At 33.4% G+C, this 14,392-nt stretch overlaps 1 protein-coding gene across 1 annotated transcript; it reads right to left on the bottom strand.

The window, feature by feature from the left end:
* Window positions 1–1,360: 1,360 nt before the first annotated feature.
* On the bottom strand, window positions 1,361–13,694 carry LOC18446371 (putative glycosyltransferase At5g20260). The gene is made up of 4 exons (XM_006856490.4): window positions 12,998–13,694; window positions 12,734–12,894; window positions 2,572–2,920; window positions 1,361–2,184 (listed from the first exon to the last, which is right to left on the bottom strand). The coding sequence occupies exons 1-4, from the start codon at window positions 13,340–13,342 to the stop codon at window positions 1,522–1,524; spliced, it is 1,518 nt and encodes a 505-aa protein (XP_006856552.4). The 5' UTR covers window positions 13,343–13,694; the 3' UTR covers window positions 1,361–1,521.
* Window positions 13,695–14,392: the final 698 nt, after the last annotated feature.

Here is a 14,392-nt window from a genome sequence, read left to right as displayed (position 1 = left end):
ATCGTACAGAAAAGAGCCTTTGTCAGTGACAAAAAGCTAGTCGATGCAACTGAGAAAATAGAATGACACTTGGATGAACCAACAAAACTAGGTGCAAATTCGATACCCATTCAGCAACTCGTAAACTATCAGACAAGATCAAGTAACAAACTCAATCTTACAAACAATAATTAACATAGCGAAGATAATCTCAAAAATAATACACAATTTATTTTTTAAATAATAATAGACAAAAAATAGTTCGCATTGACTACAAAGGTGACTCGTCTTTATAACAAGTAATGTGAGCCAAAATGAGTGGTTCTATGTCTAATAAAGTCTAAGATAGTTCAATGTATCTCTCACCCCACCAAAACACAGTAGGCCATCAGGTAACACAAAAGGACCACCAACCCACCCTCCTCCTTTTTTTTCTACGCCACCCCTCTCCCTTTCTTCTTTTTCAAAGAGAACTATGAAGTAGGTCATATCACTATTTTTCACAAGTCTCAAGTGATTAAAGGAAAAACCCAACAAAAGAAGGCCCACTGTGTGGTAGGAATATGTGATGCTCCAACTTAGGCTAATGCCAAGAAATGCGAAAAATAAATGAATAATCACTCGAAATAATTATCGTAAAAAAATGTAAAAAGTAAATGTGGTTTTCGGTGCGTTTCAGGTTTGGCTTTTTTTCTTTTTTCCTTTTTTTTTTGGCGATTTTTTAGAGGTGTTTTTCATATGCGAGTTTCAAAAGGACAATTTCAGAATGGCTGAGACATATGGCACAAATGGCGAAGGCAACAGATCTGTGGATAACAGAGGCTTGCAGGTGGCGATTTTCAAAGGCCATTTTCATATGCCCGTTTTTAAGATGACAGAAAGGTAAATCTTTTAGATCTAACGGAGTATTATAGATCTAACGGTTTTTGGAGTATAGATATAGGTCATTTATAAGTGGGTTTTCAAAGGTGATTTACTTATCTGGCTGAGACAGATCTGGACGAGTGGTAAGTAATAGAGGGGTGAATCGCATAAGTATAGAATAGCAATTTTAGATCTGGTTTGTAAAGGGGCAATTGGCAAAGGAGCTTGAGGCCCGTATATTAGATTTGTTCTGATACCATGTTAAAAATATTTATATTTTTATATTTATGGGCTTTAAGCCTCTATAAAAGATGTATTACATACTAACATAAACTGCGTATAAGAACGATATTTTTATAAGGTTACAACATGATACATGTTGTCCAAAGCTATTTAAAAAGTCATTGAAAACATATGCAGCTGCGCATATCTGCACAGGAAAACAATGTCAAAAGACGTCACACAGTCTCCCCCCCCCCCCTTTGAAGAAACAATTGCTTATCAAAACAATAAAAAAGAATACAATTGCTCAAGTTTTAACTTATTCCAAGAAAAATACATTGTTCCTAATACGATTTACAAATATAGAAAGAACGACCCTGGTTACAGTTGAACCCACCTCAGGGCCCCTAGTGTTACACATTCAAGAGATATTGCACCTACAATGCATTAAGAAAACTAATGTAGGTGCCGGAGATTGAGTCGCCTAAGCCAAATAGAGTGCAAAATCATATGTATCACATCGAATCTTTTGGCCGGACGATTCAACACGAAATGACGTTGCACCCGTAACACCCTCCTCTGCAACTGCAAGTACCTCCTCTGTGATATTCCCTCTAAGATGGTTCTAATTTCTGGGATTCTTGACACTGGGATGTTTACCGAGAACTTGCTCCAGTCTAGCACGTCGCTGAATGGTAGGACGTAACTGGTTGAAATCGTTACCGGAACGCAACCAGTGTAAATAGCTTCAATAATTCTTGGGCTTGCCACTTCCCAACCACTGGGGCACAGGCAAAATTTTGCCTGTTTCATTAGCTTAGAGTAGCTTTGGCCCTTAGGGAGGTACTCATGGACTCGGACTTCGGAGTCCTTGTCCTTCCAATGCTCTAGGAGTACGGACCTAATGTAGCCATGCTTGCCACCAGCGAAGAACGCGAGGACAGAGCGACGAGATGGGGAGGGGCCTCCGATCAGGCCATCGATTTCCCAACCTTTTAGGTGGATCTCAGGCATTGACACGTCCCTGCGCGGGTCGAAGCCTTCTGATGTGTTTGCATTGCAGAATACCCTGATTGAATTGTGTTGCAGGTCCCGGTTGCCTATCGAAGCATCTGGTGCCTAAGACAGGCAAAAGAGTAGAAAATTAGGGGAATCGAACTATGAAATGGTGGGTTTTTGGAGAATAGAGCCATGTTTTTGTGCTCATGGAGCACAGAAAAGCCATGGCCTCATCCATCTCAACTGTAGAGACACACTCAACTGGTTTTGAGAATCTTAAACATGACATCTTGTTGTCCATTGAAATGATGGGTGGTGATTGAGAGAGAATGGACCAATTATGACAAGGCACCATCCTAATGACAGGTCACACTCAAACCATCACCATCCATTATTTAAATACAATTCACTACTTAAGTACTGTCATTTTTATGTTCTACTTACCATATTATACTATGCATCCCAAACAAGGATAAAAGGAACTCAGGGTTAGACATCTTTACACACCCAATCATGGCAAGACAGGATGAAGTGGTCCGAGCCCATGGTTCGGTTCCAAAACGGGTACTTGCGGGAGATGACTTTGACATAGTCGGAGACGACCCGATGGAGCGGACCGTTGCCATAGCCATTAGGAGGATAGAGATTTTGAACCATCATGGTGACGCTAAGAGGTATGAAGTGCAGGTGTGCATGCTCCGGATCCAAGGTGATGAACCGGTTGCCACTGTCAAGCTCATGGATGAATTGGCCCTCCATGGAGTATATGTACTTCAGTGGTCCATAGTGGGCTAGAGGTGGCTCACCTTCCTTATAGATCCATATCTTTAGTATCTTCTCCATCTCGACATAGCTCCTGTTTAACTAGGCCAGAATCAAGTGAGGCCTTGTGAATGAGAAGAAATTTCGACTGTCAAAGAGAGGATGATGTAAAATCTTCATTTCCCTTCTCTGTTATTCATGGAAACTTATCATCAAATTTATTCTTGGCGATAAGAGAATAGGGTGGAATTGCAAATATTCCAAAAAATAATAATAATAAGGAAGAATTTGAGAAGATTAGTTCGGAGTACCTGCATAATTTGAGTTGGTTTTATGCAAAAATGTGAAGCCCGAAGTTTTAAAAAACGGATAGGTGATCCGGATCGCCTATTAGGATTTTCGATCCGATTCGGCACATCAGCAATCCCAACTACGAAACTGTTTTGAAAAAAATAAAAAAATTATATTAAAAAAGTGGGGCCTATTCTGATCGGTTTTGTAACAAAACCGGCAAAAATCGGCTGGTTCTTTGATAGAACCAACCAGAACTGGACGTGTCATGGGGGGAATGCGCTAGGTCTTGATACCCTAGCGAGAACTGATTCGTCCCGACGGTTCGTAGTCCGGATCGGCCAGTTCCAATCCGAATTGGCATTTTCTTAAAACTTGGTGAAACTCCATCCAGGCAACACGAGTTGCTAGATTTTTTTTTTTTTGTTTTGCCCTTTTACCGATGTCAAGTATTGTCATATCGATACTATTTTCTTCTAGCACTGCCATCGGATGTAAAATCTAATATAACTTAAATTTTACCACATAGTTCATGAAATTTTATTTTGGACTTTACGCATAGTCAATGCCACCCGATTTCATATATAATGGTCAATAGTGATTGTAACTTTTGTGCCAAAAATAAATAATCTTATGGCATACCTTTCCTTACCATTGAGGGTAATATAGTAAAAAATTTATATTCTCGATTAGGAGATACAATATGGTTCTGTTTAGCTTTATTTACCCACTCTCTTACTTATTTGGTGTTTAAAAACTCAACGGTGCCATTTTCTTTTAACAAGGCTCAGCTTGGCTTCGTAAACATATTGGTGTGGATGTGGGAACTTTTTGAATTTTTTCGAAGGAGTCAAAATTGCTGACTTAATTTTTAAGAAAAGTTAATAATGGAAAATAAAAAAGGAAACATCTCCGTTTAAAATGGATGTCAAAAAAAAAAAAAGGACCTCACCAAATTCTAAAATAAAGGGTTTAGAGAAATTCAAAAATACCACTTTTAAATTTCAAATTTAGGATTTATTTTTAATATTCATGATTTCTATAGCCTTGATTCCTGGATCCAAAATTCATGTTTTAAATAGATTTAAGTGAGGACTCACGTGAATATATGACGCTGCCAACTCATATTTGTAAATTTACTAACTTCTCTTTTGCTAACTTCTTGAGAGCTCAACAATAGAAAGTATTTATTTGGATGTATACGAGTGGCCATCAGATGAAATCGTTATTACGACCTCGGGGGCAAAATCAAAGGATAGCATGAAAGTCAATGTTCGCAAAATCGAATCGAAACGGTTAATCGGATATGGGGGCCAAAAGCGGTTTAACCAGCTTAACCAGTAAGCCGGTCGATTCGACTATTCTAACCTAGCAAGTTCCCGGGCAGTCTAAAAATTGTTGAAAAAAATAAAAAAGATACAAAAAAAATGTACTAAAATATGAAAATCATATAAAGAATAATTAAAACAAAACACATTCAAATGAAGTTAAAAATTAATGAAAAAAATGGATTTTAACAGTGCCTAGGGTTATCGTTTTAAAAAATTGAAAAAACATGTGAAAAATAATGTAAAGAATATTAAAAAATGTATTACAAATCAAATTATTTATTTTAGGATTTTTTTTTTTTTTTAAATACCGGTCGATCATAAAACGATCCTAAAGGCTGGTTCCGATATAACCAGGCAGTTACCGGTTAGATGACCTGATTTTTCTAACATGGATGAAAATATTACAAACCGTTTAATGCTTTTCACTTTTCTCTTGATTGTATACAATGAGAACAATTACCTTTGATACAAAATATTGTACCCCTTAAGTTTTTAAAAACCCAAACACATGGTGAATGCCCATTAACATATATTTGTAAATAAAGTTGAGAAATTACCCGATCCGAATCCAAAACCCGAAATTTGGATCCATCCGGATCTCAGTATGGATCCAAAAATTTGGATCCATATCCAAAATCTAGATCCGAATAATAATTCAGGTTAAATCTGGGTATAGGTGAATCCGATTGGGATCCGACCCGATTTTTTAAAATGAGTACGGTTTGTATTGAGGCTTGGCTCTAAACAATCAAATTAGAGCCTACCTTCAAATAATGCCGCGAAATGTGGATTCAATACAGCAAATCTTTGTAATAGCCTTAAAATGTATTTTCATCTTTTTATAAAGTTTAAAGCTTCAAAAATAGTTTAGATCGATAGATCTATGAAAACTTGAAAATATTGAAATTTGATGGTACAAAAGTACGTTACAAAGTACACTATTCCAAAACTTACCATCCATTTTTTTCTTATGTCCATGCATCTTGATGTTGAGATGATCAATTTGAGGATATTTGGGCATAAAACAACCTCTTCTAGTGAGATTTTTGGGGCTCTATGCCTCGGCTCTATATAAACTTTTCCTTTTTAAAATTATATATATATATATATATATATATATATATATATATATATATATATATATATATATGGTTTGTCTAGAGTTAACAACCCCTCAAAATACGCAAGTTAAAGTTTGAAAGAGTTGTGATGGATGTATTTATCAAAACAATCATTACTTTTTTATTAAAAAATTATTTAAATAGGTAACTTTACAACTAAGTAATAGAAAATTTAAAATTTTCACAAAAGTACAATGGCATTTCGGAAGTTAGCGTCCTGGAACTTTATTTATAGAGTGCCTTTGTCTTTTAGTTAAAATTTCAACTTTGCCTCTTATAGTGATGACAAAAGTGTCCTTTGTCTTATAGTAATATTTACAAAATTTCCCCACAAAAGTAACTTTTTTAAAAAATAGAGTCCAATGAAAATTTCATATGAGTTAATGGGCTAATCTTAGCATTTTCCTATATATATATATATATATATATATATATATATATATATATATATATATATATATATATATATATATATAAAGTCTTCTCAATGCCTATAGGGAAAAATGAATAGTAATTTATCCTACCCTCATCACTGATCAAATTTCATCGCGCGGTCAGGATTGTCCTGCAGTGTTTTATTTTTCATTGCTTTTCTACAAATCGCAATGACCTGAAATTTGGAAGATATGTACATCTTACTGAGGCGCATCTAATAAAAATATAAAAAAAAATATCCTCGAAAAAAAATTGACAAAAATATCCCAAAAAATTTTTAGGGGTATTTTTTATCAATGTTTTTCATGTAAAATATTTTTTATATATTTTTCAAAGATTCTCCCTATTTTTTATGAATACACGTTCTAAATTTAAAGTCATTCCGATTTGTAAAAAAACTATGAAAAATGAAACACCACCAGACAATCGTGACCGCGCGATGAACTTTGGACGGTGATGGACGTAGGCAAAATCACTGTTCATTTTCGCTTATAGGCGTTGCGTAGTGTTTTCTATATATATATATAAGGCTGAGAATTTTTCAGATTGGATCCGGATCACTTCTTGTATATTATAAAGTTAAAATATAATTATAACATTTAAAATAATATATATATATATATATATATATGGGAAAATATGGGATTAGCCCACTAGCTCAAATGAACATATGAGCCCAACGTCTCAGATTGAATCTAGGCCCATCTGACGATCACGGATGTCCGGTAGTGTTTGAATTTTAGTTTTTTTTCTTCAAATCCAAATCACTTGAAATTTTAGACGTGCATTTATCAAACATAGGTGCATCTTCAAAAAATATCAAAAAAATATTTTACGTAAAATAAATTGACCAAAATACCCCTAAAAAGTTTCAGGGGGTATTTTGTTTCTTGCGAATAATTTTTTTTATTTTTTTATTAAGTACGAATTGATGAGAAGAACATACACCTAAAATTCATATGATTTAGATCTATAAGAAAATAAATAAAATTCAAACACTATCGAACATCCGTGATCGTCAAATCGGCCCAGATTCAATCTGGGCCATTGGGCTCATATGTTCATATGAGCGAATGGGCTAATATCATCTTTTCCATATATATATATATATCAATTGGGCTCATATGTTCATATGAGCTAGTGGGCTAATCTCATATTTTCCCATATATATTTATAGGAAAACACTACGCAACGCCTATAGGCGAAAATGAACAGTGATTTCGTCTACCCCCATAACCATCCAAAGTTCATTGCGCGTTCACGATTGTCCGATAGTATTTTATTTTTCATTTTTTTTCTACAAATCGGAATGACCTGAAATTTAGAGCGTGTATTCATCAAAAATAGGGAAATCTTTGAAAATTATATAAAAAAAATATTTTACATGAAAAATATTGAACCAAATACCCCTGAAAAATTTTCGGGGTATTTTGGTCAATTTATTTTTAACGAATAATTTTGTTTTTATATTTTTATTAGATGCTCCTCAGTAATATGTACATACTCTCCAAATTTTAAATCATTCAGATTTGTTAAAAAAAAAATGAAAAATGAAACACTGCTAGAAAATGGTGAACGCGCGATGAACTTTTGACGATGATGGGGGTAGGCGAAACCACTGTTTATTTTTCGCTTACTCGCGTATAGGCATTGCGTAGTGTTTTCCATATATATATATATATATATATATATATATATATATATATATATATATATATATATAAGTCTTTCTAGCGCCTATAGGCAAAAATAGGAGAATCTTTGAAAATTATAAAAAAAATATTTTATATGAAAAAAATTGACCAAAATACCCACGAAAAGTTACAGGGGTATTTTGGTCAATTTAATTTTTGTGGATAATTTTTTTTATATATTTTTATTAGATGCGCCTCAGTAAGATATACATACCCTCCAAATTCAGGTCATTCCGATTTGTAGAAAACCAATGAAAAATAAAACGCTACCAAACAATCGTGATCGGACGATGCAATTTGGACGGTAATGAGGGTAGGCAAAATCACTATTCATTTTCGCCTACAGGCGTTGAGAAGAATTTTTCATATATATATATATATATATATATATATATATATATATATATATATATATATATATATATATATATATATATAACTGAAGCTCTAAACAATCAAATTAGAGCCCACACCAAAAATTTTACTAGAAGAGGTTATTTTGTTGCCCAAATATCCTCAAATTGATCATCTTGACATCAAGATGCATGAACATGAGAAAAAAAATGGATTTCAAGTTTTAGAAATAGTGCATCTTGTAACGATGCCTAAATATCCTTAAATTGATCATCTTGACATCAAGATGCATGGACATGAGAAAAAAAATGGATTTTAAGTTTTGAAAATAGTGCATCTTGTAATACATTTTTGGACTATCAATTTTGAAGATTTTTAAGTTTTCATAGATCTGCTCAATCTACATTGTTTTTTAAGCTATAAATTTTATAATTAAAGATAAACGCATAATTTAAGGCTATCATAAAGATGTCCAATACTGAAACCACGTTTAAGGCGAGCTGTTGTTTAGTGCCTCGTCTCTACACAAACCGCACTTTTTTATGAATCGCTTACTCTTATGTATATATGCCACCTCTAGCTTAAACATACTTTTGATTTTTGAATATTTGTAGAGATTCAAGATTTAAGATATGGTTCTTGAATGTGGATATGGGAAAATAAAAATCGTAAGTTTTTTTTAGTTCTAAAAAAAACTATTCGAAGTTAAAAAAAACTGAAGAATTTTTTTGCACCGGTCATTTGGATGCCCGCTTTTGCCATATATATGGTCATCAATATTTTTTTCTGAGAAATATATGGTCATCAATAGTTTCTACTGAGAAATATATACAATATAATATTAACTCCTAGGTATTTTTTTGAATGTTTTACAAAAATTTTCTAAAACAATATTGTCCTCAAAAATGGTTATGGATAAAATAAAATATCCAAAACATCAAAATGGCATTTCTCTCAATCATTCCTAATTGTTAGTTTTCAAACACAAAAAATGATGAATTATATGAGTTTTAGTCTAAGAGGATATAGCTCTTGATAGAGTACAATTGCATAAGGGTGTAGTTATAGTGACCATCCCAACTAGTTGGAAAAATGATAGGGGTGTGGTTTCTATACGTTTGCAACCTTAAACAATCCAATTAAGACGTTTCTCCAAATTTTATCATAATTTGTAATTTTGGTATGAAAAATTCGTAAGATTATTTAAAAATCTATTTTTTATTTAGATATAAAATTTTAAACTCTAAAAATAGTTAAAATCAAGTAGATCTATAAATATATGAAAATCTTAAAAATGGAGGATCTAGATAATGTGTTACACGATGCACTATTTTTGGAACTCAAAATCGTTCTTTTCGATATTCATACATCTCAATGTCGAGATGATCAATTAAAGGATTTTTCAACATTAAAACAACATTGTCCGATGGATTTTTTAGGTGCATCTGTAATTCTACATTTTAAGTTTGCAACCTTATTTAAACCTTTTCCAAATGATAATGATGATGGGGTGTGGTTTCCATAAGGTTGCAACCTTAAACAATCCGCGCACCTTCAAATTTTATCATAACATATAATTTTGATTTAAAATATTCTCAAGATTATCTCAAAATCTATTTTCATATCTAATTATAAAATTTTAAGTAAAAAATGATTAAAATCAAGTAGATCTATAAAAATATGAAAATCTTGAAAATACACAGTCTAGATAATGTGTTATAAGATGCATCATTTCTGAAACTCAAAATCCTTTTTTTTTCATAGTCATTCATCTCAATATCAAGATGATTAATTAGAGGGTTTTTCAATATTAAAACAACTTTTTCCAGTAGATTTTTTAGGTGCATCCATAATTCTACATTTAAGGTTGCAACCTTATATAAACTTTTCCCTTGATAATAAGGAAATTATTGCTAATCTACTCAAATTTTTGAAAAATTAGAAAAAAAAGTCCAAACTTTTCAAAACCTCGGCCACACCCTTTTGGATCATTTTTGTATTTTTTCGGATGAAACTACCCTTTACGGTAGTCTTCATATCGTAATAAGAATTACAGTACTGAAAATACCGCAATGAACTGATCACGGTACCATTAGTACCGTTATGTTCTAACTATGTATTACGGTACTATTTACTACATACGTAAATAAAATTATTTACTGTACTACTTGTATTACGGTACTATCACTACATATGTTCTAACTATGTAATACGGTACTATTAGCCCTTCCCTCTCTCCCCTTTTTCATATAAACCTGAATTTATGCCATTCTCTCTTTCTCTCTCTCTCGCTCTCAAGGAGATGGTTTTATTCTGAGGCTTTTTGGGGAAGGTCAAATATACAGGTCTGATTTGCCTTCGATCAATTAATGGCATCTCTCAAAGTCCGATAACATTTTCTTAGGGTTGACAACATTTACGGTTCTGCATATGCCGTTTAGATTGTTTAAAAAGATTTCGGTACAATTAATGTCATAATTGTTTTTTATTTTAAAAATAAATATTACGGTACAAGTAGTATCATAAAGAATTTTATAAGTATTACGGCATTAATATTACCGTAATATATAGTTAAAATATTACGATATTAATAATATTGTTATCAGTTTATTACGATATTTTTAATACCGTAATTTTTTATTACAGTATAATAACTATCGTAAAAAGTAGTTTCATCGTAAAACAAATGTAAAAATGGTTTAAAAGAATGTGGTCAAGGTTTTGAAAGGTTACAAGTTTTTTTTTTAATCTTTCAAAAATTTGAATATATTAACAATAATCTCCCATAGATAATATAGGTTTCAATGTCTTCCCCTTTTGTACCACATTCCGTACGGATTTTCAGGCAATTTGACATGAGACAAAATTTCGGCCGCAATTTCGATAGAGAAAGAAACTTCGAGAACAGCTTATGTGGCCTAACCATTTTCAGTAAACATAACCACCCATGTAATTAATATTTTTCCCCTTTCTTTTTGGGTAAATAACTAATATTTTTCCCTTGTGAAGGAATGATTCATTGAATCCAAATTAATTATGGAACCCTAATGCATATAACCAGGGGCACTTCCGCATTTCTTAAATAAAATGAGGAATGCAACTTTTTACATTGTTTTTAAAAATAAAATGTAAGTCACAGCTTTTTTAACTCCTCCATTTATTTTTATTTTATTTTATTTTTATTTTTTGTTTAGAATGAGGCTGGGGACGTAGTGTAGTAGCATCATCGTGCCCCAGTTCAAAGTCACGGCCTCCAACTCACTAAAATATCAAAAATATCTGATTATTTTCAAAATGAGTAGGGGCCTATATTCCCAATTAATCGACCTAAAAAAAAAGAAAACTCCTCCAGTTTTTTCATCTTGTTCCTGTTCTATAAAGTATTGGTGTACATTCCTAATATTGAAGATTAGTTTTTCCTTTTTTAAAAATTTAGTTTATGTTGATTACAAGGTTCAACAATTCCTCAGGATTCAAGTCCTGCCCTAGCCAAGTAACTCAGGCCAGTCAAAGTCGACTCACTTGAGAAGTGTACTGGCCCAAAAAATAATAATAACAACACAGCTATTTTATCAAAAGATAAAAAAAGATAAATAATAAAATTTAGAAAAACTTATTTATTGTTAAAAATAAATAAAATAATAAAATAAAATGTGTATGACACGAAAAACTTACAAATCACAGTAAAAATCATCAAAATTATATGCATATATTTATACATTAATTTAGTAAAGTCTATAATTTTATTTTATTTTTTATATAATCAGGTTTACAAATAGGAGCTTGGCTAGGCAAGGTGCCGATATAAATTTCTATTTTTTTATATAATCGGATTTACAAATAGGAGATTGGCTAGGCAAGGTGCCGAATTGAGTCGGGCAAATTATAAAACCGTGGTTCGCTGTAAAAAAAATATATAAATAGGAATGCAAACATAAAAACTCTTCCTTTTTTTCAATCGTTGCCCATGTTTGCATGCCATCAATTCATAATTCAAAATTAAGAGTGATTTACCGAGGGGCACTAAAATTTTAAGTAAAATATAAAAAGTAGAAATTACAAAGAAGGTCTGTCATATTTTAGTTTTTTTAGTAGCGCTCCAAGCTTTAATTTTTTTAGTTTTTTTTGTAGCGTCCCAAGCTTTAAGGACGGCCCTACTAATGAAAAAAATAAAATAAAATTCGGGTTGACTGTTAAAAAAAAATAAAAGGCAGATTGACTAATCTTTTTTTGGAATCTCTGAGCATTTCATATTTTATTTAAATTTTTAAGATTCCCACGTAAATCACCCAATTAAAAATGTAAACATTGGTTTTCCTTTGTTTTCTTCTTTTTATGTTGGAATCTCATGAAAATGGGAACTAATATGTAGAAGCTCAAACGCTTCCACTTCTTTTCCTATTCTGAATTTTCAGGCCAATAATTCATACTTTAAATTTTTGAAAATCACTCTTTTAGTCCTATTTTCAATTTCTTTCGTTTTTTTTTGATTATGAATCTTACAAGAATAAGAACCCAAAGACCCGATAAAAACTTTGGTTGTTTTCCTTGTTTTTGTTGAATTTCCTCTATCATGATTCATATTTTCACCTCAAAAAAAGAAAAAAAAAGAAATTATGCTACTGCTTCTTTTGACCTGTAAAAGTACTGGTTAAGTGTGAAATTGAGTTTGAAAACTTACCGGTAGAAAGCACCAGGATTGCGATAAACCACGCCCTTTGGGACAAAAGAATCATCACCATAGCAAGAGTTGTTGCAGAATTTAGCATCTCTTTTAATGGAAGCCCGAGCACTCGCCAATTGCGCTTGCACCCTCTGGAAACCATCCTGTTTCTCTCTCTTCTGTTACAAAATTCAATTACACAAATCAAATTTTGAAAACCAACCTCATTTTCTTTCTCTTTCTAAAATGAAAGAAAAACAAAGGTTTTCGATGGCTTCTCACAGTGGGAGGAGGAAAGAGAACTCCTTCATGGGTTTTGATGGGCGGTGGTTCCGATTCCGAGAGATTAGAAGTGAGGGGGGACGAGATGGCAACGCCAGGCTCTACAGAGAGAGGAGAGCCTCCGGATTCTGAGAGGTTAGAAGCCATGGGATGGTCTAGAGAGAGGAAGGTTTTGGTGTGATTGGGATGGTGGAGAGAGTGAGGGGCGGTGGTATTATTAGTTGGAGGAGGAGAAGGGTCGTTATAGGGGATGACAGCATAGAAGCGGTCTGCAAAGAGGGCAGAGAGAAGTAACAGAGGGACTGAAAGTATCAATGTGGTGCTTGTGTTACACCATGAACCCATTCTTCCACACTTTCTCTCAATTGACAGAGTAGAGAGACAGTAAAAGAGGAATTGAGGGAAGAAAAGAATAACCCACTTTACAGAAAGTGGTAATTCTCAGACAAGTATCACTTCCAATGAGAGAGAGATTTCACAACAGTAAAATAGGAATCAGTGTAAAAGATAAGAACCCATGTTGAAGAAACCTTTGATTCTTTGAAAGCTTAAGCTTCTCTCAGTTTTCCGATGGAGAGAGAGAGAGAGAGAGAGAGCGAGAGAGAGAGGGGAGAGAGAGAGCCGTTTTGTGTTCAAAGAAACCAGACCAGGGGACCTTAATTGTATAGAGAGAGAGAGGTTTGAGGGCATGTGCCCGGCTCCTTCGGTTCTTTGGTTGCCGCGCCTAGGCAAGGCACAGCTAAGGTATTCCATAAACAAAACGGAAAATTACAAACTCCCCCCCCCCCCGCCTCCTAATGTATTTTTAGGCAAGTGTTTGTTTCTCTAACTTTTAATCCAAAATGAACTTCCGCGTCAAAATACCCCCAAGTAAAAAATATTTTTTTTGAAGAAAATGCCCATAGGAGTGGACCACCCCTATTTTGTTTCGGACCGTATGTCCAAAGATTCGGACCGCCTCTATTTTGTGTCAAACCGCATGCTTTTCGAAACCCAAAGTGCCAAACCGCCTTATTTTGTGTCGAACCGCATACCCAAAGTGTCGGACTACCCCTATTTTATGCCAGACTGCATGCTTTTCAGAGGGTATTTTGGTCTTCATTTTATCTTGTTTTTTACTTAGGGGTATTCATTAAGAAAGCTAATTTTAGTGTAAAAATTGTAAAAGAAAATATTAATTGGGAAAAGTTGTATAACAAGATTCCTTTGGGGGGTTTTTGTAATTTTCTCCTATATAAATGGAAAGAATTGGAAAGAATTTAGTCATTTGAATTTAGTTTTGGGAATGCAGTGAATCCAACCTCAACGTTGGTGGTGAATGCTTGTAGGGTTTGATGCATTGGAGTTTCGTTCCATGAAATCTGCATATCGAAGAGAGACGCACGGATGCCATGA

This window comes from Amborella trichopoda, chromosome 13 (assembly GCF_054954075.1).
Source record: "Amborella trichopoda isolate Santa Cruz 75 chromosome 13, AtrichopodaSantaCruz75HAP2 v2.0, whole genome shotgun sequence".
Classification (NCBI taxonomy): Eukaryota; Viridiplantae; Streptophyta; class Magnoliopsida; order Amborellales; family Amborellaceae; genus Amborella; species Amborella trichopoda.
This window is presented reverse-complemented; position numbering and strand designations above follow the sequence as displayed.

Coding starts and splice junctions, on each gene's coding strand:
- LOC18446371 (XM_006856490.4), bottom strand. CDS start 13,342: ATGGGTTCATGGTGTAACACAAGCACCACATTGATACTTTCAGTCCCT. Junction 2,921..12,733: donor AATCCTGGTGCTTTCTACCG/GTAAGTTTTCAA, acceptor CTAGTTAAACAG/GAGCTATGTCGAGATGGAGA. Junction 2,185..2,571: donor TCCTGTCTTGCCATGATTGG/GTGTGTAAAGAT, acceptor TGCCTGTCTTAG/GCACCAGATGCTTCGATAGG.